Consider the following 20,699-nt stretch of genomic DNA (forward strand, 5'->3'; position numbering starts at 1 on the left):
CAGGAGGAAACCCAGACAGACGTGAGGAGAACATACAAACTCCACGCAGACAGTTGACTGAGGGTGGAATTGAACACAGGTCCTTGGTGCTGTGAGGCAGCAGTGCTAACCACTGTGCCACCCTAATGAGGCTGATTTAGGTGAGGTTGAGTTATCTTGTGCAAATGATTGAGACTGGACTACAATTGTACTATTTTCCTCTTTTTCTTTCCCATTTATTTGTGAACGTCTTAAAACAAATTCACTTGTAAAATAAATTGTGTATTTTTTTTTCAATTTCACATTCTGTCCCCTTCCTTCTGAAAGATGTTGTCAGTCAACTCTCTGATATGTCACAAATGATATCCCTTCATAAATGAGTTCGAAACGAGAGCAGTGGCAGGCTGTTCAATCATGCAGAGAGTAGAGGCAAGTGTGGTCATGTACTGGTGTGAGTTTTCCCTTCGTTATAGCAGTGGCTGTACAAAACTACTGGCTGTGAAAGGCCTTGGGAGATCCTGAAGTCTTCAAGCATGATATAAAAATGTATTGGTTCATACCCCGAAACTACTATGTTTTATTTATGAGAATGTAAGTAGAAGCAGGATTAGGCCCTCTGTGGCTGTGCTTCCTTGTCTTCACTTTCCTGCTCTGTCATTTTATGTCTCTGATCCCTTATCGCCAAAAATTCTTATCGATTTCAGTCTTGAATATACTCTGTGACTGAGAACTTTTTGAGGTTGAGGTTTCCAAAGATTCAAAACTGTGGAATGGTGGCGGGTCCTGATTTACTCAGTGCCTGGCTCAAGGTGCTGAAAGGTGTTGGGAAGTCGAGAGTTGGTGCTCTGTAGCAGCCGATAAAAGGTGCTGGAAAAATTAAGAGAAACAGGAAATTGATTCCCCCCACCTTTGGCTAGACAATCATCAAGGTCAAATGGGCATTGATTCATTATTAAATAATGACTTTAAGAAGTAGCCAATGACATGCCCAGTATCAATATTTCTGCTTCTCTACTTTCTCGAGCAATTTTGCTGTGCATCTGATGCAAGCAGTTGATCTTAAACTCTTAAAATATCTCTTGCTGCACTCATAACATTGTAGAGTTCAGTGATTTGATGAAATGAGTTATCATCAAAGTGGATGCGTCCCAGCAACAACTTGCATTTATATTGGATTTTTAACATCTCCAGGCAATAAACAGAAAGATGGGCAGATAAAAGAGAAGTCTGAAAGTCTTGCAAGAAAATATTTTGAAATCTTCCCGTGCCTGGTCACAAAGCACCCAGCCAATTAGTAGTGCTATTTGCAGTGTCAGTCAACAAACCTTCATGCAGAGACATACTCCAGCTTAGGGGGTTTCTGTTTCTATGGCAACTGTGCTTTGATTATGAGGATAATTTGTAATGGCACTCAGTTACTTCTTCCATCTTAGAAAGTTATTCTTTGCTTTCTTCTGTGTCAGTGAATTACTTGGCTAATGACTTAAAATCTCACATGAAGAAAATCCTATCTTCGTTTACCTGTCTCTCGTACAAGGTAAATCACTGTTCCACAATGGAAGCTGCCATTTCACAGTAATTTTCCTGCGATTTCACAGTAGTGGTTCAGTTAAATACTAGTCACGTGACTGAACTGGTCTCCCTACTAACCTATATTTGAAAAATACTCTAATTTTTCTCATGTATCCAAAAATAAAATGCAGAACCACAAAGATGATGTGAGGCATTCTGAGAAAGAAAGATGTCTGACTTCTTTCTTGAAAAGAAATCCTTCTGTTAGTTTTTTATTTACAATTTCTTTTTCCATCCTCTCATGCTTAGTGATTCCTGCTGGGTTATGTCTCACAGATGTCTTTCCCTAGTCTTCATCTGTGGGTAGACAGTGTGTATCAGGAGAGACCATCAGATTCTAAAGGGCTTCACAGCTTGATCAGCACATTAGATTTCAGCAGATGATCTCTGAATGATCAGAAGCAGAAAAAAAATCAATTTCTTTTTCCTTACTGGAGGCAGACAAGCCGAAACCAATTGTATTGCTTCAATTGCGAGAATTCAGCACAGATTTGAAATCAAACTAAGAACTGTATAGCCTCAATGATTTACTTGTAGAGCTGAGTAATGATTTAAACTGCCAGTCAAGCAGGAGGGTTCATTAAAAAAGAATCCTAGAATATATTCACTTAAGTGTAGAAAATTAAAATCATTTACAGAACGGTGGTAGGCTTAGTTTTACGTTTACATCTTTTATCTTGATATTCATCAAATTTTCCACTGGGACTTCGTATACGTGCAGAGGACTCGTTCTTAAAGATCTCCAACGAAGAGTGAATTGGGAGGTTCTGTTGCATTTGATAATCTGAAAGTGGAGTGCTCGATATAAAAATTTCCAACCCCCTTGTCATTCCTGTAAGTTTTATATTTTGCGCAGGCAAGGATAAAAACAAGTTACCTCCAAGAACATCTTTATAATAAATGAAGCTTGACTGTGATGTGGGAGTGCTAAAAATGTTACCATGGGAAAACAAAACATAAACATAAGATGTTGAAGAAAACAGTGGTTCAATCCAGATAATGTTACTATAACTTTGCACCATGAAAAGCCAAGAAAATGTCAGTAAAATCTTTGGTAATTTGCCTGACAGAAGAGAAAATTAACTTGAACAGTCTGCCGCAGGGAAAATGGCAGGGAGTTTGGTCCTATTCAGATTACAAAAAGCACTTTCACGTGCTGTGGAAAGAGTTGGTATTGAAGCCAAAATGTTCTTGTTTGATGTTTTTCTTTTTTGAAAAAAAAAGGCATATTGAACAATTTTTTTCCTGTGCTACCCAGCGTTGGATTTTCCCATAGACTCCTTTTACAGCTGCAAGCATCCCAGCTGACATTTGTCAAACAGGATGTTTTTTATGGGTCATGCTTACAATTTTGGTCTTTGATTTGCTGAGCTGGTTCCTTGGGCAGGCTATATTAACGAGTCAACCTAAAAAACTGTCAAACATTGGTAAACAAGAACCGCAATAAAGTTCATCTGTGGAATGGGAGAGCATGCTCAGGATGATTCCTTTCTCAGTGTTCTGTCTTCCATCATAAGGTAAGAGGAAATTTTAGTTTGCTTTTGTTTCCACAGTTAGCTAAATATCTGCAATTCTAATTTTCAAAGCACAGTCTTTGTTCCTGGCTATTAAAAGACAGGAAGAAGAGAGCACATTAGTAAAAGAATGTAAGGACCAACAGACTTATTTCAACAGTTACTGAAGATCTGTCAACTGTATTAAAGTGTTCTAGCTGAGAATCAATTAACCCTTAAAATGTTTTGAAATCTGGGAGTGCTAAAATAGGAGTCATTTTCCAGGCATTATAGTTAGTGTGGTGATAGGAATTTTTTTTTGTGAGCTGATGAAACACACAGAAAACATTGAGAACTAGTGGATTTGGTTTAATTGTAAGCAGCAAAATGTCATTCAGGTCATAATCTTAAATAGCTAAAAGTGTGTTTTAGTTTTAATTGTGATATTTTGAAACTGAAATTTTCAGCCTTGTCTGACATAATGTTAATAGATTCAATTTTAATATTAGGAATTATTATTTTATTATTTACTAACAAATTATATAAATATGGAACTTTATAAAATGAAAAGGTATCACGGTGAAGTTCCATTACATAAGGTACTGGCTGAAATAGATGGTGATTGGATAAACTCTAAAGTAGCCTTTGGACCTAGAAATTCCCATGGTAGTCTATTACTGAGCATAATGCTGGTGGGAAACTTGTGCCACCATATGGAGACGGAATACAGTGTAGGTTATGCACTTTGGTAAGAAGAATAGAGACGTAGACTATTTTTTAAATGGGGAAAGACTTTGGAAATCTCAAATACAAAGAAACTTAGGAGTCCTAGTTCAGAATTCTCTTCAGGTTAATATGCAGGTTCAGTTGGCAATTACGAAGGCAAATGCAATGTTAGGTTTCATTTTGAGAGGACTAGAATACAAAAGTAGAGATATACTGCTGAGGATGTATGGGGCTTGGTCAGACTACGCTTGGAATATCATTAGCAGTTTTGGGCCATGTGTCCAAGGAATACATGGAAACAACAAGGATGTGCTGGCCATGGAAGGGGTCCAGAGGAGCTTTACAAGAATGGTCCCGAGAATGAAGGGCTTGTTGCTTGGGGAGCAGTTGAGGTCTCTGGGTCTGTACTCGAGTTTAGAAGGTTGGGGGTGCAGGACTTGATTTAATCTTACAGGATACTTGGAGGTCTGGATATAGTAGATGTGGAGAAGATATTTCCATTAATGGGAGAGACCAGAACCCAAGGACAAAACCTCAGAGTGAATGGACACCCTTTAGAAGTGAGATTAGGAGGGATTTCTTCAGCCAGAGGGCGTGAATCTGTAGAATGCATTGCTGTAGAAAGCTGTGGATGCCAAGTCATTGAGTATTTTTAAGACAGAGATAGATAGGTTCTTGATTAGTAAGGGAATCAAAAGTTACTGGGAGAAGGCAGGAGAGAGGTGCTGAGAAACCCTGATTCTGCTTCTATATCTCACAGTCTTATGGTCTAAGTGTCTTTGTTGTACAAGCACACATGACACTGGGGCAAGGCAGGGGATGGTGTGATGATGGTAGTTGTCTTCATTGGTGGTGGAACCGTAGGGAATGTGATGGATGATATTATCATATACTGTCTTTCCTTGCATTCTGAACCCAGAAGAGAAGAGGTCAAAAACTAAAAGCTTACACCCCTCCATCACATGCATTCGAATCCTAATCCTGGGGTAACTGAACTCCAATTTCCTCTGCCACCCATTCAAATCAGGTAGCTTTACACACTTGCAAAACTAAGGAATAGCAGGGTTTAGGGAATACTTGGCTTGAAAAAGAAATACCTGAACATTGAAGAATAAAGAAAACCACAAATTAAGTCAGTTGCAGATTTGAGGTCTTTGGGGGGTGGGGAAGAATAAGTTAGAATGGCAGAAAAATGGAAGAAAAGTTACACTTTTAACATGTGAAGCCTGCAGACATTAAAAGTTTGTGTGTAGGGAAATGTTAAATGCTGATAATGTTTAATGAGTTAAAGAATGTGTTTGTTTCATCATAGTAGAGTAATGGTTATTTATAAAAGAATTTTTATCTTTAGGAGTCAATGAACTTTTTGTGAACATTATGAACAGTGGACTGTTTTCACTTGTGTTCCGAATTGGCCTGCTGTTCCTGTCCTTGCTCAGATCTGGAGAATCTCAACATATAGCAGATGAATCATGCTCAGTACAGATCCTAGTCCCTGGCCTGAAAGGTAGTTGCACATTAAGTTTGTGGTTTGTGAAGTATGTAAGACTGTGTGTTTTATTCTTGTACAACTTGTACTTCTTACCAAACTGCATTAAGTTACATTAACTCTTTAATAGATGCCATTATAAGCTTGTTGGATGCTAAAAGAGTGGTGCATTTTATACAACAGTGATGGTGCAGCAATTGGTAGTGGATGGAGACTGATTTATTTACCAAGTGCAATGCCCATTTGTGAACTAAGTAATACAGATACAGCTAAGTTCCTTATCTGTGCTGAGTTAGTTGATCTTACCCGAGGCAGCAGTGGATGTGATAGAGCTGCTGCAGCCCATTCCTGATCACTATCCAGTAAGAACCACAAAAAGACATGTGAATGGAGCCTGTAAACAGGATTGAGTTCAACTGTGATAACCCTCACAGTTGATACTCATCATCAGGTACACTAATTACAAAGGGCTATGGACAAGATCATTGAGAGTTGTGGGAATGAATCCCCAATTAAAGCAGTAACTTTAGGTAAATATCTGACAAAATAAAGTGGGTGATAAATTGTCTGTTGCTATTATAGTGGTTGTTTAGTATCACTTTCACGGTTGAATGCAGTATTCAAAATAAAGTGTAGGAGAGGGTTTTTTTTTGATGAATTCAATATGCTTAGTTCCACTTATTCATGCAGAGCTATCTGACATTTCTGAGTCCATTATTATGATGCAACACACCATTTGTTTTCCTGCAGTTGGAAGCATGAAGCTGACCCCTCAAGATCAACTTCCACTGGTATTACTTGTGTGGTTTGGTGAACCATTCTTTTACACACTTGTTCAACTTCTGTAGCCCTGCCATACATATTCATGTATGTGATATATGATGGTATGTGTTCTGCCACAATGTGCAAGCACATGCATGATCAAACAGTGGTAGTGTTCTGAGATTTGAAGGTAGAAATGGTCCATGATGAAGTTAATTTAACAAACACAATTTGTTTTGTATGGCATTTTAAAGAGTCAGAATTCACAACTTATGATTCAATGATGACATTAATTTGTCTGTGGGGTTTGCTGTGTTGTAGATTTATTGACTTTGATGCTACCAGTTCTGCCAGCTCAGAGATGACAAAATACTTAAGCTTCATGGCCGTTCTAAAAAAAATGAGCACCTGGCAGCAGGCACATATTTCATCTGTTGTGAGGCAAATAGGGGTATTATCATTTTATTGTTCCTGTGTTTCATGAGTCCAATGTTTTCCTAATTTTCCATCTTCAGCTTGATGATTGTCGGTAGTCTACTCTAATACTCTATCTCCGGGTAATATTGGGATCCTGGAATTGTAGCGTAAAATTGGTGAAGGATTTTAATACCGCAGAGCTAATGCAGCCAGTGTGATGTGAAGAATGAGACGAAAATCGAAGTCCTTCTTATTTTCTCCTGTCCACACTCCTGAATCCAAAGACTATTTCCGGGAGTACCAGCTCACCCTCTGATGTATTTGTCATTTTCAAGGATAATTGTTGATCATAGTATCACAACAGTGCAGGAGGAGGCCTATAATGTCTGCACCAGCTCTCCAAATAAGCAAGTGTTGTTCCCTCAACTTCTCCCATAACCCTGCACATTTTTCCTTTTCAGGTGACAGTCTAATTTCTGTTTGAATGCCTCACTTTGATCAGTCCCCTCCACACTCTCAGACAATGAAAAGCACCATTCTTAATAAGGCAGGGAATTAGTCTAAGGAGCTATTCAAAAACATTTGTAATGGAACATTCTTGAAATTTAAAATAATTAAATGTAAGATAATGTGAATTGGAGCAGGATATGTACACATCATGAAGAGTTGTGTGTTTGCAAAGTAAAAAAGTAAGCAGAAGTATGTTTTCTAATTATACTTTGAAAATATTCAATCAATGTGAAGTTCCTGAATGGATAATCAAATACAAGATTACATCTTGAGCAGATTTGATTATGAATCAAGACTTGTTTTAGCCTTGTACTGCTCTCAGAATATTTTAATATACCTTTTCCGCTCGAAATAAAGAAATTACGATTATGTTGCTCCTTTCCCATGCTCAGGAAATCTCAAATCTTCATAGACAGTTGATTAACTTCGAAAGTATCGAACTGCTACACAGGGAAAAGTGGCAATCAGTTTGTGCACAAGGACCCACAATCTGCAATTAAATGAACGATCAATTAAACTGACTTGTAGTTGTGTTGGCTGAAACAGAAAAATTACTGGGGTGGTGACAGCCAAATGGTATTATTACGGGACAGTTAATCCAGAGAGCCAGAAAATGTGTTCTCGGGACCTAGGTTTGAATCCCACCATAGTGGATGGTGTAATTTGAATTCAATAGAGGAAACAAAATCAGAATTTAATGATGACCATAAATTGATTACTAATTGTTGGAAAAATCCATTGAGTTCACTAATGAAATACAGGGAAGAAAACTGCCATCCTTACCTGGTCTGGCCTACATGTGACTCCAGACCCACAGCAAGGTGATTGACTCTTAACTGCCTTCTGGGTAATTAGGGAAGGGCAATAATGCCTAGCCAGTGATGCCCTTGTCCCATGAATGAATAAATTTTAAAAAATTACAAGAATACCAGGAGAGCAACCTGTACTTCACATGAAATGTTTTTCCATATTGTTGAACAGATAAACAGGACCTCAGTTATCTAAACCCATCTTATCTAAAGGACAACACCTCCACAGTTTTAAATACATGCTCAGCAGTCCACTGACACATCATCTTGCACCATGTGCTTAACTGCGTGACTCCCTAATTCAGAGTCAATGTCTTGGCCCATCATCAAACCCTATGCCTCTTGGTTCAAAAGAACATTGAAACTTGTAAACATTTTGAAAAGGGTAGGAAGGATGATCCCAAAACAAAGTGTCTTGACAGAAATGCCTACATCTTGTGTCTGAATGAAACATAACACACAAAATAGGAGTAGGAGTAGGGTATTCAGTCTGGCAAACTTCCTGTGCCAGTCAGTAAGATCATTGCTTTTCAAATTGGAGTCCTGTGACCAGTGGTGTGCCACCAGAATCTGTGCTGGGTCCAGTGCTTTTCATCATTTATTATAAATGATTTGGATGTCAAATTGGGAGGTATAGTTAGTAAGTTTACAGATGACAGCAAAATTGGAGGTATACTGGACAGCAAAGAAGGTTACCTCAGAGTACAACGGGATCTCGATCAGATAGACCAATGGGCTGATGAGTGGCAGATGGACTCTTATGTAGATAAATGTGAGGTGTTGCATTTTGGAAAGGCAAATCTTAGCAGGACTTACACATATAATAGTAAGGTCCTTGGGGAGTGTTGCTGAACAAAGAGACCTTGGAGTGCAGGCTCATAGTTCCTTGAAAGTTGAGTCCTAGTTAGACAGGATAGTGAAGAAGACATTTGGTATGCTTGTGTTCATTGGTCAGTGCATTGAGTATAGGAGTTGGGAGATCATATTGCAGCTGTATGGGACATTGGTTAGGCCACAATTGGAATACAGTGTGCAGTCCTGATCTCCCTCCTATCGGAAGGATGTTGTGAAAGTTGAAAGGGTTCAGATAAGACTTACAAGGATGTTGCCAGAGTTGGAAGGTTTGAACAATAGGGAGAGGCTGAATAGGCTGGGGCTGTTTTCCCTGGAGAGTCGAAGACTGAGGGGTGACTTTATCGGGGTTTATAAAATCATGAGGGGCATGGATAGGATAAATAGACAAAATCTTTTCCCTGGGGTGTGGGAGTTCAAAACTAGAGGACATAAGTTTATCGTGAGAGAGGAAAGATTTTACAGGGAACTTGGGGGCACCATTTTCACGCAGAGGGTGGTGTGTGTATGGAGTGAGCTGCCAGAGGAAGTAGTAGAGGCTGATACAATTGCAACATTTAAAAGACATCTGGATGGGTATATGAATAGAAAGGGTTTAGAGGGATATGGGTGAAATGCTGGCAAATGGGACTAGATTTACTTAGGATATCTGGTCAATATGGGCAAGTTGGATCAAAGGGTCTGTTTCTGATTGGGATCAGATAGAATCAGAGAGTGCTTTGTATCTCTCTGATTCTATCTGATCATGGCCCCAACATTCTTGAACCCCACCCCATGTTAACCATTGACTCTTTTGTTAATTGGCTGGGTGACTGGATTACAATGCAGAGTGATGCCAATAGCATAGGTTCAACTCCCACATGGGCTGAGATTACCATGATGGACTCATCTTCTCAATCTCTTCCTCTGTGTGAAGATATATCTTATCGATATATATCTTATCGATGTTGAGAGACCCTTAGGGTTAACTTCCAAATAAGGTCAATCCAATCCTGCAGACCTTTATTTTTACTCACTTGTGGGACATGAGTGTCACTGGCTGACCAATATTTATTGCCTATGCCTAGCTGAGCTTAAAAAGGGTATTAAAATGTACAGAGACACCATTGATGTACTGATGTCTCTCTGTGATGTCATTGAAATAAGAACCAAAATAACTAGTGTTGTGAAAATAGCAATTTGCATTTTCTGTATTCATTCACAGGTTGTGGGTGTCACTTGATAGGCTAATATTTAAATCGTACCTTCAGTAAAATTAACATCTTAAGGTGCTTCAGAGATGGGTGTCACGGAAACTGATAGTGAACTAAGAAGCCAAAAGTTTTTTTTAAGTGGGGAGATGTATATTAGAATGGCAGAACTAGCATTGACCACATGCTACATCTGCTCTGCTCCACCATTTCATAAATTCACCGCATATCTTTGACCTCCAATCCTCTGTGCTGCCCCTCAGCATATCCCTTGATTTTCTCAGAGCCTGTTTTCTGAACTCAAGTTTCAAGTCAGGGAAAAACAGGCTCTCAGCATCTATTTTGTCAAGTCCTCTCAGAATCATAAGTATGATCATCAGCTCATAATACGTTCTCCTAAACTCAACAGAGCATCAAATCTTTCCTCTGAATCTGCATCCTCCTTTTCCTGGAATTAATCTCAAGAGCCCCATCTGTGTGAAGGAGACCAAACTGTGTGCAATGTTCCAATGGCAGCAAGTTTTGCTTGTACTTCAATCCCCTGGTTATGAATACATACAATTCGCCTTCCTAGTTTTGAGCTGAAACAACATGTTCAACGTTATCTTTTATACAAAAATGTCCAAATCACTTGCAAAATTAACTTTAGACTGTTACTCCTGCCATGGTGTGTTATAACTCTTAAATCTTGCAAAGAACTGTGATTCGACTCTTAATAAATGATAATTTTATTTGTTTAACATGATTAATATTATAATAATAAAATGCTTTACAAACTAGCAGTTTGCACTGTAAATCTAATCGGATATCTTGTGCTTTAACTTCGCTGTGGATGATCACATACCACTGCTCTAGATCTTGGCCTTGATCCATGTGGCAATGATCATTTGGAATTCTTCTCCTGGTGGTTCCAGGGATGTCTTCTCTTAAGTTGGTCTTGAGTTACTGCTCCTGAGGGTGGTGTAGCAGTGATTCTTAGCAGAAGTCTTTGCGCCCTTTTGGAGGGTCTTCAATGTCCACCAGTAGATCAGTCGGACCCAACCAGGTGTTGACATTTCAATGGCAGGGTGGTCCTTGGGCAACCATTCCTGGAGGTGTCAGGACCTGGTAGGTCAGGTAGCCCTTTTCAATGAGGTTGTGAAGTGCCCCTGTGTCTGGTAAACAGCTTGATGTTTCCGATTGTCCTGGGGATGGCATTCAGATCGATTCTATTCAATTCCAATTCAAGTATATATTGTATTGTCTGCAGCAATTGGGTCAGTTTTGTAACATGTGTCTGGATTCTGCAGCTTGTTAATTCCAGAGTCTTTGAGCACAATCACTTTTGGTAAAGACTAGTCTCAATTTTGTAGCAAGTCTCATTTATTGTCCATTTTTCATAAATCCATCACTTTGAGTAGCCTGTCTGGCCACAAGACTGATTATCATTCTTGAAAAATATTCATTTTTTTTCTATCTTCCATCAAATTGAATAATTTCCTCACATTATCCTCTATTTATCAGCTCTTTCCCATTTAAATGGCATTTATACCTCTGTGCAGGCTCCTTGTGTACTTCTGACAGTGTATATTCTCACTTAAAGTTGTGTGTTTAGCAAATCTAAATATACTCCACTGATCACCTCCTCTAAGGTGAGAGTTTAAATTACAAGTACAGTATTTGAGATCTAAGGCCAAAAATGCACTTTCATTATTAAACAATACTTGCAGCACCATGTCCATTGACCTAACTTGCATTTGTCCTTGGTTTTCTTCCTCCCCATTTTCCATTGCTATTCAGCAGTTCCAGAAAATGTTAGATGCATCTTTTTATCACAGTGCTCAAACCATTTATTTTGATGGAGAAGCAAGAAGTCTTAATACTAATTTTTGGAACATACCAATTTGATAAATTTCATTTTTAGGGGTATGATAATTTACAGACTGGATTTTATAGTCCTAGCTGGATGTATTTTGGTGGGTTGGGGGGTGTGGGCGGGGGTGGTGATTAGGGGGTAGAAATGTAAAATATGAGGCATTCCCAACTCACCGTTTTTCTATCTATCCCTGACCAGTCTTTGAAGTCTGTCATATGGACGGTTACTAAAATTAACAGCTCTCTCTTTTTAAAAAATAAGTAAGTAATGATAATGATAATACTTGTAGCTTATTATTGTTTTTGGTTTAATTGATAGAAAATCAGTCTTAACAGTAGTTTTGAAAACATTTGAGTGTGTTGGACAACTCCATTGCCATGTTGCCAACATAACAACAATAGGAGGATAGCCTGGGTGCAATATTATAACCTGGTACAGTGAGAAGACTGCAGGTGTACAGTGGTTAATGTTATTGACATGCATGGACCTAGTTTCTGTATCAGCTAACTGAGGTAATATTAGTTATTACATTAGGTATAATTGCCATCTGTCCCATGAAGCTCAGTAATTAAAATCTAATATTTAAGTGTTAATGATTTAATTCCTAATGTAATAATTACACTTCAATGCACAGGTAACAGATTACATTTTCAACAAATGCTCATGAGTACAGTAAATATACTGTGAATGCAATTAATATTCCAGTGTTATAATTATCTACGGTGGATATTGCCAACACGAGTAATTGCAATGTCCCTCAGAGGTAACAAATTGCACTCCTGCGTGGGAAATAATTGAGAATAATTGAGGATATACTAAAGAGAATATGACATTTTTGCCCTGTTTGAACACTGGCAATTTTCTAACCTGTCAGACTGAGATTGCTACCTATGTGCTGTTTGATCATGCTGAGTCAATGAATAGCAACAATCCCATTTACACAGATGTATTATTTTTGTATTGCTATTTTGCCAATGAGATGATGCTGTGTTCTTATGTTGTGTTGCAGGTGAACCTGGGGAAAAGGGGGAGAAAGGAGAGCCTGGAAGGTTAGGAAAAGTTGGCCCAGTTGGACAACCAGGTGATTTTCTACAAATATAAATTCTACATTGAAACAAGACTTACGTGTTTCATATTAAACAACACATAAAATTGTAACATGGGATGCTAATGTATTTGATATGCTGTAGGAAGTTTAATTGGCTTATTTCACTTTCCAATTGTTTCATCAGACTGGTCAGGTTCTGGCAATAGAGAGACTTCGAATCTTGGCATTAGTTCGGCCTTTCATGTGTTCACTTTTCATTTCCAGTGTATCCATTTTGTTACATTAGATTTCAGCAAAGTGCAAAATTTCCTGGGACCTAAATTTGATAGCTCGCCACAAAGAAAAATACTTTTGGTCTTGCAATTCACACTTCAACCTGTAATTATTGATTATCACACAGGCAACATACTAACTTTGTGGTGTCTACTCATTCATATCAGTAATGTTAATATCTAGCTGGAAGTACCCACTGCTGTTGATTGTGAGTGGCTAGCATCACTTAAAGCCAACCTGCAAAGCTTAAAGGGGAAATGCATTGTGGTAAAGCAGGTGATGTGGAAGTGAATGTATTCTGAAACATGTTGAAAAATGGCACAACATGTGAAAGAGCAGGTTCTGATGTTTACAGATTCTTCACTGAAGTCTTTGTGGAGGAAACAAATTGGAGGAGAGGTATCCTCTATCCATAGAAAACTGGGACTCTCACCAGAACCACGCTCAGTGTTCAGATTCAAAAGATGGGCTCAAGCCATCAAGAGGCCCAACAGCAGTCACCGCCCTCACCAATACCATTTTGATTTCGTCCCCTCACTACTTTTCCCCTTTTTTTGGTGAATTGGTGTTAATTGAGTGATCAGTTAACTTGGTGGTGGGTTTCTTTATAGTAAAGCAAATGGATGTGTGTTTACCCCCAGAAGATGGGATGTTTTCTGAACAGACCTCAACTTCTAACAACGCCAGCTTGGAGGACAGATTTTGACTGCTTTGACACCTTGCCTGTCCTGTTGAATGCTGAATTTGCATGACTTTGGCTTACAGGCCAATACCTGGATGTCAGGTGCTTATGTTTGTGCTGCAATAGGAACTGAGATACAAGCCATCAGATGGTGCATCATCATTCTTGGATTCTTTCTTTGCTGCACAGGTTGAGCTTCATGGTCAAGATGCTTTGTTGGCCCTGTGCTGGCCTTGACTTCTGCACTGAATACAGGCCACTCATGACTGATGTCTCACCATGTTCAGATTGTTCCTCTAACCCTTCAAAGTATTTTATATTTAGCCAGTGATTACAGCATAGTTTATATTTCTAAGTAGTCAATGCCCAAACGCAGCAAGGCCCAGGCAATGACTCATTCAACAAGAGAAAATTTAACCATCACCTCTTGACATTCATTGACATTACCATCTTGGTATTACAATTGACCAGAAACTGAACTGGTCTATCCATATAAGTACAATGGCTACAAGAGCAGGTCAGAGGCTAGAAACCTGGCTGTTATTAGCTCACCTCCTGGCTCACAGAAATATAAAATATCTACAGTGTGGAAACAGACCCTTCTGCTCAATAATTCCACACCAACACTCTGAAGAGTAACCCGCCCAGATCCATTCCCCTACCCTATTATGCTACATTCATCCCTGAGTAATGCACCTAACCTACACATCCCTGAACAGTATGGGCAGTTTAGCATTGCCAATTCACCTAATCTGCACATCTTTGGATTGTGGGAGGAAACACACATAGACACAGGGAGAATGTGAAAACTCCACACAGACAGTCCCCCAAGGCTGGACTTGAACCTGGGTCCCCAGTGCTGTGAGGCAGCAATGCTAACCTCTGAGTCACCTTAAACCTATCCTCTCCAGTTTTGGGCTCCCCAACCCTAGGGAAAAGATCTTTCATGTTCAAGGGAAACAAGCTGTGCTGTGTGTCGATCGGTAGAAAAGGTGATCTTGGGGGAACAGGAATTTGGGAAAAATTGGGTTTTGATGCTTTCAGCTATGCCCCTGGCCACAGCCTCAGTCATATGATTGTTGATTATTGGTGCTCTCAAGCTTTGCAGACCTAAAGAGCATGTTCAAAAGTTTAGTTGTGTTCCTTGGTGTGATTAACTGAAAAGCTCTTGATGAAGTAGCACATACAGGAAGACTGTCATTAATTATTCACCAACAGAAAATGGGCAGTGTGGCTAAAAGACCGAATATGGTTCATTTCCTGCATCCCTCATGTTAGGATAATCTAAGAGGCTTGGTGCCATTCCAAAATAATTGCTATCCTAAATTCGGGAAAACTGGTTTATCATCCCCATAAGCTCTCTAATGTCTACAAGGTAATTAAATAGCTAATCTGTAAATGATGCAGAGATGAGTATGTAGCAGAACTCATCTCTGCATACCTCGACACGGTCCTGTCCCCCTCAGTCCAAGAACTCCCCACCTACGTTCGGGACACCACCCACGCCCTCCACCTCCTCCATGATTTTCGCTTCCCCGGTCCCCAACACCTTATCTTCACCATGGACATCCAGTCCCTGTCCACCTCCATCCCGCATCACGAAGGACTCAAAGCCCTCCGCTTCTTCCTTTCCCACTGTACCAACCAGTAACCTTCCACTGACGCCCACCTTCGACTGACTGAACTGGTCCTCACCCTGAACAACTTCTCTTTCCAATCCTCCCACTTCCTCCAAACCAAAAGAGTAGCCATGGGCACCTGCATGGGCCCCAGCTATGCCTGCCTCTTTGTAGGATATCTGGAACAGTCCATCTTCCGCAGCTACACTGGCACCACCCCCCACCTTTTCCTCCGCTACATCGATGACTGTATCGGCACTACCTCGTGCTCCCACGAGGAGGTTGAACAGTTCATCCACTTTACCAACACCTTCCCCCCCGATCTCAAATTTAGCTGGACCGTCTCAGATTCCTCCCTCCCCTTCCTAGACCTTTCCATTTCTATCTCGGATGACCGAATCAACACGGACATTTACTATAAACTGACCGACTCCCACAGCTACCTAGACTACACCTCCTCCCACTCTGCCCCCTGTAAAATCGCTATCCCATACTCCCAATTCCTTTGTCTCCGCCGCATCTGCTCCCAGGAGGACCAGTTCCAATACCGTACAACCCAGATGGCCTCCTTCTTCAAAGACCGCAATTTCCCCCCAGACATGAGCGACGATGCCCTCCACCGCATCTTCTCCACTTCCCGCTCCTCCGCCCTTGAACCCCACCCCTCCAACCGCCGCCAGGACAGAACCCCACTGGTCCTCACCTACCACCCCACCAACCTCCATACACATCGTATCATCCGTTGTCATTTCCGCCACCTCCAAACGGACCCCACCATCAGGGATATATTTCCCTCCCCACCCCTATCAGCGTTCCGAAAAGACCACTCCCTCCGTGACTCCCTCGTCAGGTCCACACCCCCCACCAACCCAACCTCCACTCCCGGCACCTTCCCCTACAACCGCAAGAAATGCAAAACTTGCACCCACACCTCCCCCTTTACTTCCCTCCAAGGCCCCAAAGGATCCTTCCATATCTGCGACAAATTCACCTGCACCTCCACACACATCATTTACTGCATCCGCTGCACCCGATGTGGCCTCCTCTATATTGGGGAGACAGGCCGCCTACTTGCGGAACATTTCAGGGAGCACCTCTGGGACACACGGACCAACCAACCCAACCATCCTGTGGCTCAACACTTCAACTCCCCCTACCACTCCACCAAGGACATGCAGGTCCTTGGACTCCTCCATCGCCAGACCATAGCAATATGACGGCTGGAGGAAGAGTGCCTCCTCTTCCGCCTAGGAACCCTCCAACCACAAGGGATGAACTTAGATTTCTCCAGTTTCCTCATTTCCCCTCCCCCCACCTAGTCTCAGTCAGATCCCTCGAATTCAGCACCGCCTTCCTAACCTGCAATCTTCTTCCTGACCTCTCCGCCCCCAACCCCACTCCGGCCTATCACCCTCACCTTGACCTCCTTCCACCTATCGCATTTCCAACACCCATCCCCCAAATCCCTCCTCCCTACCTTTTATCTTAGCCTGCTGGACACACTTTCCTCATTCCTGAAGAAGGGCTCAGGCCCGAAACTTCGACTCTCCTGCTCCTTGGATGCTGCCTGACCTGCTGCGCTTTTCCAGCAACACACTTTCAGCTCTGATCTCCAGCATCTGCAGTCCTCACTTTCTCCCAGAGGGTTTCAGGGAAGGACAAAATTACTTTGACCAGGCCCTTATACCAATGATCAATATTAAGGCAGGGCTCCAGGAACAGTTAAGGCAATGGCTGTATTCATAGACTTCTCATTGGCATATAGAAAGGTCTTTTTGGGTCAATTGCCAGTTACTGAAGTTTTCAATAATACAAAAATTCTTAGGCTTATCAATTCTTAAGGCTAATCAGCCATCAGAATTTCCAGGTCTATCTTGGTGATAAGTGTAGCCAAACAGTAGCATTCAGTATCATTTGCAGATAGTGAAACTGCAACAGGATCTGGACAACATTCATGTTTGTGCCAACAAATGCCAAGTGACATTTAAGCCACACAAGTGCTAGGCAATGACCATGTCCAGCAAGGCAGAATCTGCACGGGAAGACCTAACATATGCAAATCCAAGTCTCACACCATCCTGATCTGATTTGAAACTATAATTGCCCTTCTGACAATGTTATCAGATCAAAATCCTGGAACTCCCCTTTTAGGAGTGCACCTGATGAGACTGCAGCAGTTCAAGAGGGCAGCTTACCATAACCGTCTCAAAGGAAATTAGAGATGTGTAAAAAATGTTTGTCTTGCCAATGACGTGCTTGGCTTTTGAAATAATTAAAAATGAAATCTCAGTTTTACCATGACTTGTGGATAAAATGTTTCTCGCCTTTAAAAGATACAATTTACCTTTCAGATCTATCTCTCCCAATTTTTTACTGTATGGTCAGATGAGCCACTTAACAATGCATTCTATAATCATTAAAATGACAGCACCAAGTTATAGTCCATGATCTTGAACTTTGTTCACCCCAGTCCAAAACTGGCACTTCCAAGTCATCATTAAAATGGGCAGACTGTCCAAGTCATACTCGAAGCATCCATCAAAAGCAATGTATACCTGTTAATTGCACATTCTGATCACAGAACCCATAATTTGAATTTATCAAATGTGGTGGCCTGTGGATGTAGGGGCAGTGCTTTTTATTCATTTGTGGGATTTGGGCTTTGCTGGCTGACCAGCATTTATTGCCCATCCCTAGTTGCCTTTGAGAAGATGGTGGTGACCTGCCTTCTTGAACCGCTGCAGTCCACCTGCTGATTGCTTTCATCATTTATATCCGTGACTTGGATGTGAATATAAGAGGTATAGTTACCAAGTTTACAGATGACACCAAAATTGGAGGTGTACTAGACAGTGAAGAAGATTACCTCAGGTTACAATGATCTTGATCAGCTTGGCCAATGGGCCAAGTTGTGAGGGATGGAGTTTAATTTAGATAAATGTGAGATGCTGCATTTTGGAAAGGCAAATCAGGGCAGGACTTAATGGTAAGGTTCTATGGAGTGTTGCTGAACAAAATGGCCTTGGAGTGCAGGTTCGTAGTTCCTTAATTGTTGAGTGTCAGGTAGATAGGAGAAAGTGAGGACTGCAGATGCTGGAGACCAGAGTTGAAAAGTATGGTGCTGGAAAAACACAGCAGGCCAGGCAACATCCGAGGAGCAGGAGAATCGATGTTTCGGGCATAAGCCCTTCTTCAGGAATGAGGCTGAGATAAAAGGTGGTGGTGGTGGGGGGTGGAATTTGGGGACGGGGCGCTGGGAATACGATAGGTGGAAGGAGGTGAGGGTGAGGGTGATAGGCCGGAGAGGGGGTGGGGGCGGAGAGGTAGGGAAGAAGATTGCAGGTCAAGAGGATGGTGTTGAATCTGGGGGGTTGGGACTGAGATAAGGTGGGGGGAGGGGAAATGAGGAAGCTGGAGATATCTACGTTCATCCCATGTGGTTGGAGGGTTCCTAGGCGGAAGATGAGGCGATCTTCCTCCAGGCGTCGTGTGGCTAGGGTCTGGCGATGGAGGAGGCCAAGGACCTGCATGTCCTTGGTGGAGTAAGAGGGGGAGTTAAAGTGTTCAGCCATGGGGCGGTTGAGTTGGTTGGTGCGGGTATCCCAGAGGTGTTCCCTGAAACATTCCACAAGTAGGGGCCCTGCCTCCCCAATGTGGAGGAGACCACATCGGATGCAGTGGATACAGTAAATAATGTGTGCAGAGGTGCAGGTGAATTTGCGATGGATATGGAAGGATCCATTGGGGCCTTGGAGGGAGGTGAGGGGGGAGGTGTGGGAGCAAGTTTTGCACTTCTTGCTGTTGCAGGGGAAGGTGCTGGGAGTGGAGATTGGGTTGGTGGGGGATGTGGACCTGACGAGGGAACCGCGGAATGAGTGGTCTCTCCAGAACGCTGATAGGGGTGAGGATGGAAATATATCCCTGGTGGTGGGGTCTGTTTGGAGGTGGCGGAAATGACGGAGGATGATACGATGTATCCGAAGGCTGGTGGGGTGGAAGGTGAGGACCAGTGGGGTTCTGTCCTGGTGGCAATTGGAGGGGCGGGGTTCAAGGGCGGAGGTGCGGGAAGTGGAGGAGATGGGGTGGAGAGCATCGTCGACCATGTCGGAAGGGAAATTATGGTCTTTGAAGAAGGAGGCCATTTGGGCTGTTCGGTAGTGGAATTGGTCCTCCTGAGAGCAGATGTGGCGGAGGCGAAGGAATTGGAAATATGGGATGGCGTATTTACAGGGGGCAGGGTGAGAAGAGGTGTAATTTAGGTAGCTGTGGGAGTCAGTCGGTTTGTAGTAAATGTCTGTGTTGAGTCGGTCGCCCGAGATAGGATAGGATAGATAGGTAGATAGGATAGTGAAGAAGGCATTTAGTATGCTTTCTTTATTGGTCAGTATTTTGAGATGGGAGGTCATGTTGTCGATGTATAGGATATTGGTTAAGCCACTTTTGGAATACAGTGTGCAATTTTGGTCTCCGTCCTATAGTAAGGATGTTGTGAAGTTTGAAGAGGTGCAGAAAAGCTTGACAAGGATGTCGCCAAGGTTGGAGCATTTGAGATATAGGCTGGGGCTGATTTCCCTGGAGCGTGGAGGCTGATGGGTGACGTTATACAGGTTTACAAAATCATGAGGTTCATGGATAAGGTAATAGACAAAATCATTTCCACATGGTGGGAGAGTCCAGAACTAGAAGGCATAGGTTTAGGGTGAGAGCGGAAAGATTTAAAAAAGGACCCGAGGGCAACATTTTTGTGCAAAAGGTGGTGCATGTGTAGAGTGAGCTGCCAGAGGAAGTGGTGGAGGTTGGTACAATTACAACATTTGAAAGCCATCTGGATGGGTATATGAATAGGAAGGGTCTACAAGGATATGGACCATGTGTTGGCAAATGGGACTAGATTAATTTAAGATATCTGATCAGCATGGACGAGTTGGACCAAAGGTCTGTTTAATTGCCGTACATCTCTATGACTCCAAATGCCATGATGGAGGGAATTCCAGGATTTCGACCCAGCGACAGCGAAGGAATTGGTGCTGCTTTTAAGTTTGGAATCGATCATTTTTAGCCAAGTAATGAACAATATTAATCGATTATGAAGCTATGGGAGGTGAATGTTGTTTCTGTTCAGATCAAACATGATCTAATTGATTCGCAGAGCACAGATCTGTTGGTGAATAACTTTGTTTTGTTCTCAAGTTTCTATGGATGGAGGAATAAATTCAACCAGGATTCTATTATTGCAGCTATTGTTACATTTAATTATAACATCCATCTATTACAAAAGGTGTTTTTGTAAATCTCTTGTGCTATGTTCCCATAGGCGCAGGAACAGGTAAATTACCAATTCTTTATTTTCTAGCCTTAAAAGAAGGCGCATCTGAAAATGACATATTTTCTGTGGTTATTATGTCAATAATTAAGATAAATTT

The 20,699-nt window shown here is 41.6% G+C and overlaps 1 protein-coding gene across 2 annotated transcripts in view; it reads left to right on the forward strand.

Annotated features, from left to right (window-relative positions):
• The first annotated feature begins 2,981 nt into the window (after positions 1 to 2,981).
• The window catches only part of colec11 (collectin sub-family member 11), a 30,264-nt gene continuing 12,546 nt past the window's right edge, over positions 2,982 to 20,699 (forward strand). For both annotated transcript variants that reach the window (XM_060821710.1, XM_060821714.1), the window contains exons 1-3: positions 2,982 to 3,068; positions 5,122 to 5,277; positions 12,664 to 12,735. In XM_060821710.1, the coding sequence (XP_060677693.1) occupies positions 5,148 to 5,277; positions 12,664 to 12,735 (202 nt within the window). In that variant the 5' untranslated portion in view covers positions 2,982 to 3,068; positions 5,122 to 5,147. The remainder of the gene's footprint in view (positions 3,069 to 5,121; positions 5,278 to 12,663; positions 12,736 to 20,699) is intronic.

The sequence above is a fragment of the Hemiscyllium ocellatum genome, chromosome 3 (genome assembly GCF_020745735.1).
Source record: "Hemiscyllium ocellatum isolate sHemOce1 chromosome 3, sHemOce1.pat.X.cur, whole genome shotgun sequence".
Taxonomy (NCBI): Eukaryota; Metazoa; Chordata; class Chondrichthyes; order Orectolobiformes; family Hemiscylliidae; genus Hemiscyllium; species Hemiscyllium ocellatum.